The sequence below is a fragment of the Pollachius pollachius genome (genome assembly GCF_949987615.1).
Source record: "Pollachius pollachius genome assembly, chromosome: 20".
NCBI classification, from domain to species: domain Eukaryota; kingdom Metazoa; phylum Chordata; class Actinopteri; order Gadiformes; family Gadidae; genus Pollachius; species Pollachius pollachius.
Window position 1 is genome coordinate 17,900,104 of NC_136953.1, and position 18,459 is coordinate 17,918,562.

The following is an 18,459-nucleotide window of genomic DNA, read 5'->3' on the forward strand; positions in this document are numbered from 1 at the left end:
ACCTCCCAGCTATGTGCTAACACTAGACCTAGCCACCTCCCAGCTATGTGCTAACACTAGACCTAGCCACCTCCCAGCTATGTGCTAACACTAGACCTAGCCACCTCCCAGCTATGTGCTAACACTAGACCTAGCCACCTCCCAGCTATGTGCTAACACTAGACCTAGCCAACTCCCAGCTATGTGCTAACACTAGACCTAGCCACCTCCCAGCTATGTGCTAACACTAGACCTACAGAACTATCTACACTAGAGCTAATGTTAGCACCTAGCTGTCATACTCTCTCTTCTGTTCACAGGAAGATCTGCGACCCGGGTCTGACTTCCTTTGAGCCGGAGGCCCTCGGGAACCTGGTCGAGGGAACCGACTTCCACCGCTTCTACTTTGACAACGGTAACAGCTAACGCGCTAATGTAAGGACATGTTAACAGCTAACGCGCTAATGTAAAGACATGGTAACAGCTAACGCACTTATGCAACAACATGGTAACAGCTAACGCACTAATGCAACAACATGGTAACAGCTAACGCACTAATGCAACAACATGGTAACAGCTAACGCACTAATGCAACAACATGGTAACAGCTAACGCGTTAATGCAACAACATGGTAACAGCTAACGCGTTAATGCAACAACATGGTAACAGCTAACGCGTTAATGCAACAACATGGTAACAGCTAACGCGCTAATGCAACAACATGGTAACAGCTAACGCGTTAATGCAACAACATGGTAACAGCTAACGCACTAATGTAACGGCATGGTAACAGCTAACGCGTTAATGTATCGACATGGTAACAGCTAACGCGCTAATGCAACAACATGGTAACAGCTAACGCGCTAATGCAACAACATGGTAACAGCTAACGCGCTAATGTATCGACATGGTAACAGCTAACGCGCTAATGCAACAACATGGTGGCAGCTAACGCGCTAATGTAACGGCATGGTAACAGCTAACGCACTAACATAATAACATGGTAACAGCTAACGCACTAACATAATAACATGGTAACAGCTAACGTTACAACATGTTAATGGCTACCATGCTACCATGCTAACACGGTATTTTCCGGGCAGCTCTGTCCAAGGCCAGGAGCCCGGTCCACACCATCCTGCTGAACCCCCACGTCCACCTGATGGGGGAGGACGCCGCCTGCATCGCCTACGTCCGCCTGACGCAGCACCTGGACCGGGGGGGCGCGCCACGCACCGCGCAGGCCGAGGAGACGCGCATCTGGCAGCGCCGCGACGGCCAGTGGCACAACATCCACTTCCACCGCTCCGGGGCGCCCACCCTGCCCGCCCACTGAGGTACTGTCTGCACCCACACCAGTACCACTACTGGTACCAGTACCACTACTGGTACCAGTACCGTTCTCCACCTACACCAGTGAGGTACCAGCCCGGTTCTACAGAACATCTCCATCAGGCCCTCCCCACCTCCTGCACCTCCACCCTTACTCTGACAGCTCCACCTCCACCCTACTCTGACAGCTCCACCTCCACCCTACTCTGACAGCTCCACCTCCACCCTACTCTGACAGCTCCACCTCCACCCTACTCTGACAGCTCCACCTCCACCCTACTCTGACAGCTCCACCTCCACCCTACTCTGACAGCTCCACCTCCACCCTACTCTAACAGCTCCACCTCCACCCTACTCTAACAGCTCCACCTCCACCCTACTCTGACAGCTCCACCTCCACCCTACTCTAACAGCTCCACCTCCACCCTACTCTGACAGCTCCACCTCCACCCTACTCTGACAGCTCCACCTCCACCCTACTCTGACAGCTCCACCTCCACCCTACTCTGACAGCTCCACCTCCACCCTACTCTAACAGCTCCACCTCCACCCTACTCTAACAGCTCCACCTCTACGCTACTCTGACAGCTCCACCTCCACCCTACTCTGACAGCTCCACCTCCACCCTACTCTAACAGCTCCACCTCCACCCTTATTCTAACAGCTCCACCGCGGTGTCCCCACCCTTAAGGTGGACCCACCCTTAATGTGGACTCACCCTTAAGGTGTCCTCAGCTTTAATGTGGACTCACCCTTAATGTGGACTCACCCTTAAGGTGGACTCACTCTTAATGTGGACTCACCCTTAATGTGGACCCACCCTTAAGGTGGACTAACCCTTAAGGTGTCCTCAGCTTTAATGTGGACTCACCCTTAAGGTGGACTCACCTTTAATGTGGACTCACCCTTAAGGTGGACTCACCCTTAAGGTGGACTCACCCTTATGGTGTCCTCAGCTTTAAGGTGGACTCACCCTTAAGGTGGACTCACCCTTAAGGTGTCCTCAGCTTTAATGTGGACTCACCCTTAAGGTGGACTAACCCTTAAGGTGTCCTCAGCTTTAATGTGGACTCACCCTTAAGGTGGACTCACCCTTAAGGTGTCCTCAGCTTTAATGTGGACTCACCCTTAAGGTGGACTCACCTTTAAGGTGGACTCACCCTTAATGTGGACTCACCCTTAAGGTGTCCTCAGCTTTAATGTGGACTCACCCTTAATGTGGACTCACCCTTAAGGTGTCCTAAGCTTTAAGGTGGACTCACCCTTTCTGATCCTCTTCCTCCTGCTGTTTTAGCCATCTATCTTCTCAACTCACTTCCTGTTCCTGTTGTGTCTCTCTTCTCTCTCTAGTGGAGCAGGCGGTCGTCTCCACCTTCTAGCTGACCTTTGGCCCCGCCCCCCGGCTTGGCCCCGCCCCCCACCCAGCCCTGAGTGTTGTTGCCATGGCACTGGGCGGGTCTGTGTAGGAGCCTTGTAGATGCTAGCAGGTTATCTTTGTTTGGGGTTTGGTCTCATCCCAGGACGTTAGGAAGAGTTTCAGCAACTTGTTTTTTAATGAAGTTTAGACGGTTTTCAAATAGGCAGGAGATATCAATCTGTTGGAGGTGTTTTAAACTTGATTTAGGTCGTTTTTTGTGACATTATTATACATCACCAGGTAAGACCTCATTGCTACACATGTTCTTGCTGTGGGTTTGCCTTTTCACCATAAAGACCAATATAAGGTTTACCTTAATGTTCAAATATTTAGTTTATTACACAAGAGTTGAGGAAGTTTATTACACTTTGTTGTTGTAGTGATTAGTCTCTGGCTCGCCGTGTGGGGATTAGATCTTTAGAGACGTAGCTCTGGATTCTACTATTAATGTCTGCAAGGTCAGAGAACTATGTGGATCGAGGTCTTTTGATGATTAGAAGATATGCAACATTATCGGTACCTTCTTATGTTCGAAGGCCATCAGTCGAGTGGTGGATCTTTGAAAACATCCTATTTCCATAAGGAGCCAAGTGTGTGAATTGAGTTTTTGTTGACTTTTTATATCGTGATTTAAGTGCAGTAGAATGTCTAAAGGCCAAACCTGTGCGTGTGTGTGTGTGTGTGTGTGTGTGTGTTTGTGTGTGTGCGTGCGCGCGTCCCTCGTTGTTTTGTACGATCCAGTTAATTTCGAGTAGGAATTAAACTTTAGGGTTAGTTTAGTGTCTGGACAGCGACCTTCGACCCCACGGTGACCTTCAACCCCACGCCCCCTCCAGTGGACGGTAACCTTCGACCCCACGTCCCTTCCAGTGGATGGTGACCTTCGACCCCATGCCCTACGTGTGTGTTGTTGGACTGATGGATGCTTAAGACGTATTCAATAAAAAGTGTGATTTATGCTGAAAGTCTTCTTTCTGGTGGAGTCTGGTGACGGCATTCATACAGAGTTTTAGGGGCCGTTGGCAAGTGCTCTCTAATAGAGTATGTAGGGACCGTCAACAAGTGCTCTCTATCGTAGAGTATGTAGGGACCGTCAGCAAGTGCTCTCTGTAGTAGAGTATGTAGGGACCGTCAGCAAGTGCTCTCTGTAGTAGAGTATGTAGGGACCGTCAGCAAGTGCTCTCTAGTAGAGTATGTAGGGACCGTCAGCAAGTGCTCTCTACAGTAGAGTATGTAGGGACTGTCAACAAGTGCTCTCTATCGTAGAGTATGTAGGGACCGTCAGCAAGTGCTCTCTGTAGTAGAGTATGTAGGGACCGTCAGCAAGTGCTCTCTGTAGTAGAGTATGTAGGGACCGTCAGCAAGTGCTCTCTAGTAGAGTATGTAGGGACCGTCAGCAAGTGCTCTCTACAGTAGAGTATGTAGGGACTGTCAACAAGTGCTCTCTATCGTAGAGTATGTAGTGACCGTCAGCAAGAGCTCTCTAGTAGAGTGTGTATGGACCGTCAGCAAGAGCTCTCTATTAGAGTATGTAGGGACCGTCAGCAAGAGCTCTCTAGTAGAGTGTAGGGACCGTCAGCAAGAGCTCTCTAGTAGAGTATGTAGGGACCATATAAACTATATATATGTTTATATGTATATACATACATACGTACATGCATATACATATATATGTATGTATATGTATAGATATATATATATATGTATATATATACATATACAGTGGGGCAAAAAAGTATTTAGTCAGCCACCAATTGTGCAAGTTGTCCCACTTAAAAAGACGAGAGAGGCCTGTAATTGTCATCATAGGTAAACCTCAGCTATGAGAGACAAAATGAAAAAAAAAAAAACAGAAAATCACATTGTCTGATTTTTTAAGAATTTATTTGCAAATTATGGTGGAAAATAAGTATTTGGTCACCTACAAACCAGCAAGATTTCTGGCTGTCACAGACCTGTAACTTCTTCTTTAAGAGGCTCCTCTGTCCTCCACTTGTTACCTGTATTAATGGCACCTGTTTGAACTCCTTATCAGTATAAAAGACACCTGTCCACAACCTCAAACAGTCGCACTCCAAACTCCACTATAATCTCCCTCGATCTGGGGCTCCACGCAAGATCTCACCCTGTGGGGTCAAAATGATCACAAGAACGGTGAACAAAAATCCCAGAACCACACGGGGGGACCTAGTGAATGACCTCCAGAGAGCTGGGACCAAAGTAACAAAGGCTACCATCACTAACACACTACGCCGCCAGGGACTCAAATCCTGCAGTGCAAGACGTGTCCCCCTGCTAAAGCCAGTGCATGTCCGGGCCCGTTTGAAGTTTGCTAGAGAGCATTTGGATGATCCAGAACAGGATTGGGAGAATGTCATATGGTCAGATGAAACCAAAATAGAACTTTTTGGTAAAAACTCAACTCGTCGTGTTTGGAGGAGAAAGAATGCTGAGTTGCATCCAAAGAACACCATACCTACAGTGAAGCATGGGGGTGGAAACATCATGCTTTTGGGCTGTTTTTCTGCCAAGGGACCAGGACGTCTGATCCGTGTGACGGAAAGAATGAATGGGGCCATGTATCGTGAGATTTTGAGTGAAAACCTCCTTCCATCAGCAAGGGCACTGAAGATGAAACGTGGCTGGGTCTTTCAGCATGACAATGACCCCAAACACACCGCCGAAGGAGTGGCTTCGTAAGAAGCATTTCAAGGTCCTGGAGTGGCTGATGTGATTTTCTAGATTTTTTTTTTTTTTCATTTTGTCTCATAGCTGAGGTTTACCTATGATGAAAATTACAGGACTCTCTCATCATTTTAAGTGGGAGAACTTGCACAATTGGTGGCTGACTAAATACTTTTTTGCCCCACTGTATATGTATGAACTATATCCCACCGGCCCCCAGGACATTTTCACCTGAATTGATCCTCTGTAAGGGATGGAGCTGCTCCACTCCGGCCAATCACAGAGCAGTTCTCGTTAGCTCTTAATGAGGTTCACCTGCAAAATTAGGTACATGTGCAGTGTGTGAATCATTTTGCGTGGGTTTGATTGGCCTTGAATTGGAAGTTGCTGCCGTTGCCGCTTCTGACCGGTCTGGAGCGACGCCGGGGGGGATCCCAGGAATGAGACCGGGGACGCAGTGAGTCAGCCTGCTTTACTATTCATCGTGTGTGTGTGTGTTCTGTGTGTGTATTCTGGGGGGCCCCCTTCGGGCCCCCCAGACCCCTACCAGACCAGTGACCCACCAGGCCACTGCCTTTTATGTGAAGCTTCTGTTGGATTGTTCTAGAACTCAGGGAAAGGTTTAGTCTGCAGCTCCATCATTCTGTTTACTATATCGTAGAACTGTGGGTTGATGTTTAGCATCTAGCTTCCCTTGGACAGTCTGTCCAATACTGACAAGAATCAGTCCTGAACTGTATTGCTCACCAGTAGAGGTTAAAGGGTGAGTACTGAACTTTATCTTTTAAATTCACCCACACACAGCAGTAGTGAACTATTGGCTGCTTTCAATAGCTTTAATTAACCCTAGCCCTTCAGTACCAACGGGGGTCTTAACCCTGACCCATCAACATTGCAGAATTCAAGTTGCAGGGATAAATGTGTAGTAAGACATCCCAGGTACTTGAGTGTCTTCCTGGTCGTTTATCCATATGTGGCAGCCTAGAAATCCTAGCGGAACATAGTGCTCTTGAATGCAGCATGTGAATGTTCCCGTCCCCTAATCAAGGCCCTTATTTAGGGCAGCTGCGTGCCATTCTGCCTCAGTATGGCTTGTGTCTCTGCTGTGGCTGGTGTAGCGTCAACCATGTGAGTAGCATTTTAATAGGTAGACAAAATTGCCTGTTATAAAAGCTGACCCATCATTTGATTTGTTTATTTTAGCTTAAGGATAGCCCCCTGTGGTCGAGTGACTTTGGACCCATTCCCTCCAACCCGTGGTAGTGCGTAGGGTAGGCCACGTGTTGTCAGTGCGGAGCCTGGGGAGCGGGGCCAACTCCATTCTCCTTCATGCTTCACCTGCTGCTGTTTTGCCATACTTTTGTCTTGCTTATCTTCTGTTCGTGTTTACAATAGTTTGGGTTTATTGAACCATTGTTAAATCCTTGTTTTGATACTGTATTCGTTTTTTTTCGGATGCCAAACTGTAGGGAGGCTAGGCACCCATGAGGTCCCTTCACTTGCATGCGAGTTTAAGCACTGGGATGCAATACGTTTTCCACCAGTTTTAGTTTGCAGTGAGGATTGAGGTCAGTGCTTCCACCCCTAGGCCCTCCTCAGCAGTTGGCCTCAGCTTTAGTCTGGTAGGTTTTGTTGTAGTTTTGGAATGCTATTTTAGATTGTGATTTTATATATAAAATATCTTGGCTGACTGTAATAAATATTTTCTCCTTATTTAGCTATTTTATTTTTACACTAATCCTTTTCAGCAGTTCTAGTTCATGCACATTTTTGTTTCCCATTTAAATAAAGATTTGTTTTATTCTGGAATTACCGTTTGTCTGTTCAGTTTACGAATCTGCTTGCCTCATCCGTATTGTCAATAATATTCAACACAAAAGTAACATATATTATACTGATTTCCAGGGATATAATTCCCCTGGTGGCCTTGTCAGTTCTTTCCTCAATCCTCCCCACTATTGCCCTCGCTACACATGTGAGGTGAAACCAACTCTTGTAACTGTGTTCCTCCTCAAGATAATTTTCTTGGCCTCTCTGGGCCTCGGGTTAGTGGGTGCCCTCAATATATGGCCTGTCAGGTGCTTTGGGACTGTACCGGTGATTTAGGCTTTACAAATAAAATTGACTTGAACTGATGCTAGAGCTCAGCTTCTACATCTTCAGCCAGCGGCTCTGCTTCTCTTCCGTCGAAAGGGCGGCCTCTGCTGGCCAGGTGTAACACTGCGCCTCTTAGTTCTGGGGATACAATAGGGAGTTTGCGCGTTGAACTGGGTGCTAATGTACAGCTTCCAAGGTCTTTAATATGGTTTGCATGTAGAGTATAAATACATGTCTGGTTTTTGCATCAAGAATAGCCCAAAGATGTTTCCACTTTCCAGGCCAACTCTGCTGTGATGGAGAATACTTTAGTTTAAAGTCAGACATGTTTGTGGGCTCGTTAAAGGTGGCATCCCATGGGCCTTTAAAACACCTTTAGTGAAGACTATACCCACGAATTTTGTATAATGCGGAGAACAATGAGGGGAAGTTGTAGTTTTCTCCATACGGGAGCAGCGGTTGAATCAGACCCCAAAGCACCACCTGGTGGGCAGATCGGACTAGAGGATAAAGGACCTGAAAACCAAGCACGTTTTCACTCACTGGAGACTCCACTGTTGTGTGGGATATTTTCCTTCCTTTTGAACACTGAGGTGAATTGAGAATCTGCTGTTTAACGTTATGTTAGGTCAACATTCAATGTGCTCAAGTCGTGTTTAGTATGATTGTTTTGGACCAGCGAGGGGCCGCCCACTGTTGAGATACCGTAACGTTACAGCTGTTTGGGTATGTAGCGTATGTCTCAGGGTTAGTTAGCGAGGTAAAGTGTTACTCATTTGACGTGAATAAAACGAGTCAGGCCAGTGAAACTGACATGACAACATGAAGCCAACCGATCCCATGTCCCCGTTTTGATTCACAGCTCATCTAACGACGAGGTCATTGGTGTTTAGAGCGACTCCAACGCAGAAAACGCATTTCTCGCTTTAAGGCAAGCCATCTCATGAGGGGTACATGTGTGGTTGTTACCCCCTTTGTGCTGTTCTGATATATTTTAACTTGTAATCCAGCTCTGGCATATCTGTACGACATAGATGAAGTCTTTGAAGATTGGTCTGGAAAAGAACATTGGTCTGGATTTGTCTTGGGTCAAAGATGTTTCATAAAATTTGAACTTAGTTTATTGGTTCAGTATTCAGACTGGGACCAGCAGGTCTCTGGTGATGGTTCTTCTGTCAGACCGGCTCCAGGGTCCCGGCGAGGCTCTGGGAGTCCATGTGAGGATGTTTTGGAAGAGTAATGATGCTCAGACCGGTAGACGGGCCGGACCCCATGTTCTATTCTTGGTCCCTGCCGCTGGTACTCCCAGTGGATCCTCTGGTTCCTAATTGCTGTGAATTCAACATCTCGGCGATGTTGGTTATCTCCATGGAAAGCTTGGTTCCAGTCTATCGTCAGAGCTTTGACAGATAGTATGTGTGTCTGGGCCACGCAGAGCCCAACCTACTGTCTCATATGGAGCTAGTGCTGTCATGACGACAGGCCAGTGTCACGGTGCCAGGCAGAGGAGAGCTGTTGGAGACCTGGGGTCAAGTCCTGCTGATGACCTCCATTGAACCTCCTGTTTTTAAGAATTGTAACGTCATGTATGACCTTTGACCCTGTCTCTGTTGGCTAGCAGTGTGGAGTCTGGGGTTCAAAGTTCTCATTTCCATGTCAGCATACGGAGTGAAATGAATTCTCTTATTTCAATGGGACTTGTAAAGTATAACCTCAGTGCCCATCCTTGCCCGCCGTCACCTAACCCTGAAGCCTGAACCCTTACCCCTGAACCCTAATCTTAACCCTGACCCCTAACCCTTTTTGCCCCAATCTTCACCAAACTGCACCATAACCTTTATTGAACAAATTAACCTCTGTTGAAGTAACATACAGATCCACATATCTAACCTGAATACTAATGTTGATAATATGACCTAAGTGTTTTTCTATGGAATAGTCTGCACCAGTAACAGGGAAGCTGATGGCTGAGATATCCAAGCTGAAACCTCCCTCTTCAGTCTGTCTGTCACCTCGGGGTGCTGACCAGCTGCTGATGTGGGCCTGATGCTGAATGCCTGGATGAGTGTCAGCGTCTGACTGACTGGATGCCTGGACTCTCCTTCCAGCCCCAGTGCCATACACTCTTTATATTCACTATCACTAACTGAATGATTTCACATGTTCCCACCCTTGAAGGAGGGATCGCCCACTCTGCCTTTCTTAACATTTCTTCCTCTAAGAGCTTCTTGCCCTCTGGGGGAGAAGGGTCAGGGGGCTGTCATAAATAAATGGCCTGTGAAGCTCTTTGAGAATGTAACTGGGATTAAGAGCTATACAAATAAAACTGAATTGAATTGACTTGAATAATCTTCCACTTTACTCCAAGAATTTCACGTGCATATATTCAAGCAAACAACTTTTATATTTTTTATCGTTTAGACACTGGAAATCAGAGACAATAGATCATCACAACCAATTATAAAATATCAGTCTGAACATCAAGCAGCAAATGTTTTGTATGATGAATCATCAAAATGACATTCTGTCGCTGACTGCAGATCAGAGTCCTGATCCACTGACATGTCGGGGACTATAGTTACCGTGGGGAAATAAAGACTTTATTTACTGCTGTAAGCTAGTGCCGTGGAAGCAACCATGACCACATAGACAGCAGTGTTAATATGTTCATCACCATGGAAACAAGATGCTTCTTTATCAAATCAACTTAGTTTTTACATTTTTTTATTCCCGTAAATGTATCACACTGGTTAACAGCAATGTGAGTTGTATTGTCAGACAAAGTTTATACTGGTAACACCAAAGATATATTGATTCCTCATTGAAATGTGAAGTACTTTGTATGTTTCGGAGTACAGAGTTATCATGTCCAAGCTTCCCTCTCATTTCTAATCTCAAAACACGAGAGTAAACGCCTGCAAACGGCAAAACAGGAGAATCAAAGACAATCGTTGGGTTCAACACACAGGACTGAAGCCAGTGGAGTTAGGAACCACAGTGGACCCCCCAGAGGACGCCGTCCCCCCTAAAGGACCCCCCTCCCCCATAACATCAGGGAGGATGTGACAAAGACCCACACCAACAAACTTCACCCACAAGCATGGTCACACAAGAGGAGTACAGTTCTGAAACCAGTGGGGAACGTTTAAGAGGCAACACACACATCAAGAAGAGAAGAGGTATGGAGTGTCAGCAGAGGGACATAGGGGTGGTGTAATGGGGGTGGAGTCTCAGCAGAGGGACATAGGGGTGGTGTAATGGGGGTGGAGTCTCAGCAGAGGGACATAAGGGTGGTGTAATAGGGGTGGTGTAATAGGGGTGGAGTCTCAGCAGAGGGACATAAGGGTGGTGTAATAGGGGTGGTGTAATGGGGGTGGAGTCTCAGCAGAGGGACATAAGGGTGGTGTAATAGGGGTGGTGTAATGGGGGTGGAGTCTCAGCAGAGGGACTTAAGGGTGGTGTAATAGCGGTGGGGTAATGTGGGTGGAGTCTCAGCAGTGGAACATAAGGGTTGTGTGATAGGGGTGGGGTAATGTGGGTGGAGTCTCAGCAGTGGAACATAAGGGTGGTGTGATAGGGGTGGAGTAATGGGGGTAGGGGTTGCGCTAGTCCAACCAAGACGCTCATCTATATACACTTTGTTGTTTTACAATCGTCCATTCAGAACAGGCCCAACAGACCGCCGGCTTGATCTGCATTCTGATTAGCCATCTCTCTGTGGTACTGAGGCAGGCGGAACCGCCCCTTTAGGACACAGGAACAAGGAAACACACCAAGGACACTAAATTGGACAGCTATCTTTGGTCACAAAATGAAAACAAGAAGAAAATAAAGGGAGCATTGTCAAAACACAGAAAAGCCTCGAGAGACAGACCAGTGGACCAGAGGCAGACCAGTGGACCAGAGACAGACCAGTGGACCAGGGACAGACCAGTGGACCAGAGGAAGACCAGTGGACCAGGGACAGACCAGTGGACCAGAGGCAGACCAGTGGACCAGAGGCAGACCAGTGGACCAGGGACAGACCAGTGGACCAGGGACAGACCAGTGGACCAGAGGCAGACCAGTGGACCAGGGACCGACCAGTGGACCAGGGACAGACCAGTGGACCAGAGGCAGACCAGTGGACCAGGGACAGACCAGTGGACCAGGGACAGACCAGTGGACCAGAGGCAGACCAGTGGACCAGGGACAGACCAGTGGACCAGAGGCAGACCAGTGGACCAGGGGCAGACCAGTGGACCAGAGGCAGACCAGTGGACCAGGGACAGACCAGTGGACCAGAGGCAGACCAGTGGACCAGAGGCAGACCAGTGGACCAGGGACCGACCAGTGGACCAGGGACAGACCAGTGGACCAGAGGCAGACCAGTGGACCAGGGACAGACCAGTGGACCAGAGGCAGACCAGTGGACCAGAGACAGACCAGTAGAACCGATGCTGGATGTAGAGACCCGTTATGACTGGTGCGGAGAGCAGGGGGGGCTGGGGGGGAGGAGACAGGACGGGTCCCCCGCGGCTGGGGGCGGGGCGTCGCAGCAGTAGTGTTGCAGCAGCAGGCGGAGGTTCTGCTGGAGGGCGTCGCCCCCAGGGGGTCCCGGGGCGTCGTCCAGCCGCTCCAGGGTCACATGCTTCCTCCCCTGGCCGTCCCGCACCACCGTCCTCTTCTGGGAGCGCGACTTACGCATCGAGGTTCTGGGGGGGGAAGAACGGGTCAGAGCCTAGAACATAGAAGAACGGAGAGCAGGGGAACATGAACGAACAGGGTGTGGGTTCGCTTTGTGTGTCCGGCTGTAGTTCTAGATCAAATGTTTTGCTCCATGCTGTCGATGAACTGGGGACGCCGCCCCCCAGCTGCAGTTGATCAGCCAACAAACCAGGTGTTAGCATCACTCAGTGTGTTTCACACCTTTAACTGTTTGGTCATGCAGCATAAGACACGCTGGAGCCCCTGGAAACAGGGCTCGCTGCCACCCTGCAGCACACAGGGAGGGTTAGTGAGCGCTACAAGGCTGGGGGCGGCCGCATGCCGATGGGTTCGGACGCTCCAACCTTCTGAGCACTGAGCCGTCATCCTGCAGCACCGCCTGCTCCACTACATGAGGCAGGAGGAGGTACTCCCCGCAGCCTCCTGCATAACCCAAGGCCTGAGGGTGGAGACACAATGGGGTCAGAGGGGGCAGCTCCTACGCACTCCTGCCCCAGCTCCTACGCACTACTGCCCCAGCTCCTACGCACTCCTGCCCCAGCTCCTACGCACTCCTGCCCCAGCTCCTACGCACTCCTGCCCCAGCTCCTACCCACTACTGCCCCAGCTCCTACGCACTCCTGCCCCAGCTCCTACCCACTACTGCCCCAGCTCCTACCCACTACTGCCCCAGCTCCTACGCACTACTGCCCCAGCTCCTACGCACTACTGCCCCAGCTCCTACCCACTCCTGCCCCAGCTCCTACCCACTACTGCCCCAGCTCCTACGCACTCCTGCCCCAGCTCCTACCCACTACTGCCCCAGCTCCTACCCACTACTGCCCCAGCTTCACCCACTACTGCCCCAGCTCCTACCTACTACTGCCCCAGCTCCTACCCACTACTGCCCCAGCTCCTACCCACTACTGCCCCAGCTCCTACCCACTACTGCCCCAGCTCCTACCCACTACTGCCCCAGCTCCTACGCACTCCTGCCCCAGCTCCTACGCACTCCTGCCCCAGCTCCTACGTACTACTGCCCCAGCTTCACCCACTACTGCCCCAGCTCCTACGCACTCCTGCCCCAGCTCCTACGCACTCCTGCCCCAGCTTCACCCACTACTGCCCCAGCTTCACCCACTACTGCCCCAGCTTCACCCACTACTGCCCCAGCTTCACCCACTACTGCCCCAGCTTCACCCACTACTGCCCCAGCTTCACCCACTACTGCCCCAGCTTCACCCACTACTGCCCCGTGAGGAGGAGAGAACCTTATCCACAGTCCACCTCTCAGTCCCTGTTCTTTATATACTTCATCCTGATTGGTCCTTCCTAGGGTGTGGATTGCAGTTCTAAATCAATGTGTTACAAATCCTAAATCCTCTTATTGACCAATAGCGTGAGAGATGTTGATGTTTGTTCCTCTTATTGACCAATAGCGTGAGAGATGTTGATGTTTGTTCCTCTTATTGACCAATAGCGTGAGAGATGTTGATGTTTGTTCCTCTTATTGACCAATAGCGTGAGAGATGTTGATGTTTGTTCCTCTTATTGACCAATAGCGTGAGAGATGTTGATGTTTGTTCCTCTTATTGACCAATAGCGTGAGAGATGTTGATGTTTGTTCCTCTTATTGACCAATAGCGTGAGAGATGTTGATGTTTGTTCCTCTTATTGACCAATAGCGTGAGAGATGTTGATGTTTGTTCCTCTTATTGACCAATAGCGTGAGAGATGTTGATGTTTGTTCCTCTTATTGACCAATAGCGTGAGAGATGTTGATGTTTGTTCCTCTTATTGACCAATAGCGTGAGAGTGGTGATGTTTGTTCCTCTTATTGACCAATAGCGTGAGAGATGTTTGTTCCTCTTATTGACCAATAGCGTGAGAGATGTTTGTTCCTCTTATTGGCCAATGGCGTGAGAGCTACTGATGTTTGTTCCTCTTATTGACCAATAGCGTGAGAGATGTTTGTTCCTCTTATTGACCAATAGCGTGAGAGCTGCTGACGTTTGTTCCTCTTATTGACCAATAGCGTGAGAGTTGCTGCTGTTTGCTCCTCTTATTGACCAATAGCGTGAGAGTTGCTGCTGTTTGTTCCTCTTATTGACCAATAGAGTGAGATCCGCTAATGTTTGTTAATTGACCGTACAGACAGATCTGTTTATCTGATTTGTTGTTTCTTTATACTGTATGTTCTGTCAGGCGCTCCGCTGAAGGCCTACCCTCCTGAAGGCCTCCTGAAGGCCTACATTCCTGAAGTTCTCCTGAAGGCCTACCTTCCTGAAGGCCTCCTGAAGGCCTATACTCCTGAAGGCCTACCCTCCTGAAGACCTACCTTCCTGAAGGCCTCCTGAAGGCCTACTGAAGGCCTACCCTCCTGAAGGCCTCCTGAAGGCCTACCCTCCTGAAGGCCTACCCTTCTGAAGGCCTACCTTCCTGAAGGCCTCCTGAAGTTCTCCTGAAGGCCTACCCTCCTGAAGGCCTCCTGAAGGCCTACCTTCCTGAAGTTCTCCTGAAGGCCTACCCTCCTGAAGGCCTACCCTCCTGAAGGCCTACCCTCCTGAAGGCCTACCTTCCTGAAGGCCTTCTGAAGGCCTACCTTCCTGAAGGCCTACCCTCCTGAAGGCCTCCTGAAGGCCTACCCTCCTGAAGGCCTACCCTCCTGAAGGCCTCCTGAAGTTCTACCCTCCTGAAGGCCTACCCTCCTGAAGGCCTACCTTCCTGAAGGCCTACCCTCCTGAAGGCCTCCTGAAGGCCTACCTTCCTGAAGTCGTCCCGGGCGGAGGGTAGGTCTGCGGCCAGGGAGGCATCCCCCGTCTGCTTCTCCACCCGATCGCCCTGCACCACCATCGTCTTCACCACCCGGCTCACCTTGCGGCCCAGCACGGCCTCTGTCTCAAACTGGGAGCTGCTTTCTGCAGCCGGTGCCCACGGCTCAGAGAAGGTGGACTGTAGGGTCAAAACATGGCAACCCGCTGGACCGTTAGGGGTGTGGAGAGGTCAGAACATGGCAACCAGCTTGACCGTTAGGGGGGTGGAGAGGTCAGAACATGGCAACCAGCTTGACCGTTAGGGGGGTGGAGAGGTCAGAACATGGCAACCCCCTGGACCGTTAGGGGTGTGGAGAGGTCAGAACATGGCAACCCCCTGGAACGGTAGGGGGGTGGAGAGGTCAGAACATGGCAACCAGCTTGACCGTTAGGGGGGTGGAGAGGTCAGAACATGGCAACCCCCTGGAACGTTAGGGGGGTGGAGAGGTCAGAACATGGCAACCTGCTGGACCGTTAGGGGGGTGGAGGGGTCAGAACATGGCAACCCACTGGACCGTTAGGGGGGTGGAGAGGTCAGAACATGGCAACCCACTGGAGCGTTAGGGGGGTGGAGGGGTCAGAACATGGCAGCCCACTGGACCGTTAGGGGGGTGGAGAGGTCAGAACATGGCAACCCGCTGGACCATTAGGAGGGAGGAGAGGTCAGAACATGGCAACCCACTGGAGCGTTAGGGGGGCTGGAGGTCAGAACATGGCAACCTGCTGGAGCTTTAAGGGGGTAGAGATCAGAACATGGCAACCCACTGGAGCGTTGGGGTCCTCTAAAGCATCAGGTCAAACTAGTTGTACTCATGTTCCGCAGGTTTTTCAGAGGGGTTGTTTCACCAGCAAAAACATTTAGAAATGAAACTTCAACACTACCATGTGAATGTTATTAACAAGAGCCTTAAGTCGGTGGTGTGAACTCTCACATGTGAATGTTATTAACAAGAACATTAAGTAGGTTGGGGGAACTCTAACATGTGAATGTTATTAACAAGAGCATTAAGTTGGTTGGGTGAACATTAAAATGTGAATGTTATTAACATGAGCATTAAGTGGGTGGTGTGAACACTAACATTTTCTAAACATAAGCATTAAGTGGGTCGTGTGACACTAACATGTTCTAAACATTAAGTGGGTGGTGTGACACTAACATGTTCTAAACATTAAGTGGGTGGTGTGACATTAACATGTTCTAAACATTAAGTGGGTGGTGTGACACTAACATGTTCTAAACATTAAGTGGGTGGTGTGACACTAACATGTTCTAAACATTAAGTGGGTGGTGTGACACTAACATGTTCTAAACATTAGGTGGGTGGTGAACACTAACATGTTCTAAACATTAAGTGGGTGGTGAACACTAACATGTTCTAAACATTAAGTGGGTGGTGGACACTAACATGTTCTAAACATTAAGTGGGTGGTGAACACTAACATGTTCTAAACATTAAGTGGGTGGTGAACACTGACATGTGAAGGTTACCGAGGGTCCCAGTAATGAACAGACTCACCTCATGCTGGTCTCCTTGGCTGCGGACCACCGTCCTCCTGACCACTCTGGAGAACATGTCTCCCTCCTCCACAGGCACCGCCTCCTGCTCAGCCCCCACCACCTGCACCTCCTGCCTCTCCACTCCGTCCGCAGACAAAAACTTTCTGATCACCTTCCGCGTGGTCTGGTGAGTCGGACGGCAAGGTCAGAGAAACAGACCAGCTCCAAACCATTCTCTGTTCAGATCTAAGACTGGTTTAAAACCTGGTTTAGTGCACTGAGGGCCAGCTAAACGTCGCAAACTCATGTCAGTTAGCATTAATTAACGTTGTACAAATACAGAAGGTATGAAAGAACAGCCATTGATCAGCAGTTACCTGCGCTTGGATGTCATTCCCTTCCTTTTCCAAAACCCTCAGGTTTCAAATCCAATAGAATGCTGTAGAAGGGTAGGCCCTCCTGCTCTTACCTTCTTTACTACCATGTTCCCGTGGTCATCTAGGAACTTCTCTTCAGTCACCGTTTGGGGGGGGATGTCCGGAAAGTCGTCCCCCTAAACCAGTAGAGGAAGACAAGTTTCAGGTTCCATTCCTTAAACATGATACCAGCAGCATTATATCTGTGTTACTCCTCATTCCTTCATTGTGATACCAGCAGCATCAGAACTATATAACTTCAAAGTTCCCAATCTGCAATAAGCGTTGAAATTGGGTCACATTTGGCAGGGCCCAATCCCAATAAAAGGACGCCTTGAGTTGCTTCATCTCCCTTGAAGAATAGAAAAATATGGAAGTCTGAACACACCCGGCAAACTGCGGGCGTGATAAGCAGCCCCCCATGCTCAGGGTAGCTGTTGTTCTTTACCTGGATAATGGGTTAGGGTTAGGGTTAGGGTTAGGGTTACCCTAACCCTAACCCTGTTGTTCTTTACCTGGATAATGACTCTGCGACGCACCAGCCTGGTGGTCACAACCTCTTCTTCTGAGCTGTCGGAGGACAGCGGCCCTAACTCCTCTGATATCTCCTAGGAGACACCACACAGCCAACCTGGTCAGCATGCTTAAGACCGCCCAAGACACAGCCACACAATGCCCCTTCTGCTCTCTGGACCCGGGAGGTACAGCTGCCAATTGGGGTCCTACCCAAAGTCATTTCACCACAACTACAACTTGGGGTTTGATGAATATGTATGTGAACTCCTTTGAGTGTCATACGAGTGTATGAACTTATCAACATTGAAGTAGTTTGAAGGTGAAGAGAAATGCGGTGATTGGGTGATAATAATTTGAAATGGAAGAGAAGAAACATTGATGGTGTTTTTCCAACCAAAAACGGCATGCAAAATGAATGGTCAAATAAAGAAATGCAGACCATGATTCAGGAAGATAAAGAACAAAGTATAACTAAAATATGATAGAATCAGTTTCTTTACATCAGGCTGTACAACACTGCAAACGGGAACACTGCAAACGTGAACACTGCAAACACTGCACACCATGATCTATCTCAGCCACTGGTTATTCCATGATTTTTGTTCTGGAAACTATGAGTGTATGCACCCATGCCGACAAAGCACCCCATCATTTAGTTCTTAACGTTAAGGTAGCCAATCCTGAAGCTCCTGAAAATGTAGAGGCAATACAATTGGCTCACGCAGGCAAGACACGCTTTCAGCTTTCTGTTCATGCGTGACATCTTACCCTTGCCAGGAAGTCCTCCTTATCGTCCACATTCCCTGCCTGATCCCGGGAGGGAAGCTCCTCACACAACGGGAAGTCACCTTCAGATCGACACTCTTTCGAGCAGTCTGAATCATACGCAAAGTCGCCAAGACTTTCACTACCGGACGAGAATCGCTTGTAATCCTGCACCCGTAGGAAGGGATGCCGGCAGCACTCAGGGCTCGCCGTCACCAAGCCCAGACCCTGGTTGCTGCCCGGCATCGGAGAGG

At 49.2% G+C, this 18,459-nt stretch overlaps 2 protein-coding genes across 5 annotated transcripts in view; one reads left to right on the forward strand and one right to left on the reverse strand.

The window, feature by feature from the left end:
• The window catches only part of LOC307090897 (calcium/calmodulin-dependent protein kinase type II delta chain-like), a 44,890-nt gene extending 41,208 nt beyond the window's left edge, over positions 1-3,682 (forward strand). For 3 of the 4 annotated variants that reach the window (XM_079757696.1, XM_079757697.1, XM_079757698.1), the window contains 3 exons: positions 300-394; positions 1,084-1,317; positions 2,663-3,682. In XM_079757696.1, coding sequence (XP_079613822.1) covers positions 300-394; positions 1,084-1,316 — 328 coding nt within the window. In that variant the 3' untranslated portion in view covers position 1,317; positions 2,663-3,682. Of the gene's footprint in view, positions 1-299; positions 415-1,083; positions 1,318-2,662 lie in introns of those variants that run through there. The other variant, XM_079757699.1, reaches the window with a different exon arrangement.
• Positions 3,683-11,967: 8,285 nt separating this feature from the next.
• The window catches only part of LOC307091021 (ankyrin-2-like), a gene marked incomplete at both ends in the record, with an annotated part of 89,130 nt that continues 82,638 nt past the window's right edge, over positions 11,968-18,459 (reverse strand). Inside the window, 5 exon segments of the mRNA XM_079757853.1 lie at positions 11,968-12,205; positions 12,563-12,657; positions 14,961-15,149; positions 16,528-16,692; positions 16,978-17,061. Coding sequence (XP_079613979.1) covers positions 11,968-12,205; positions 12,563-12,657; positions 14,961-15,149; positions 16,528-16,692; positions 16,978-17,061 — 771 coding nt within the window.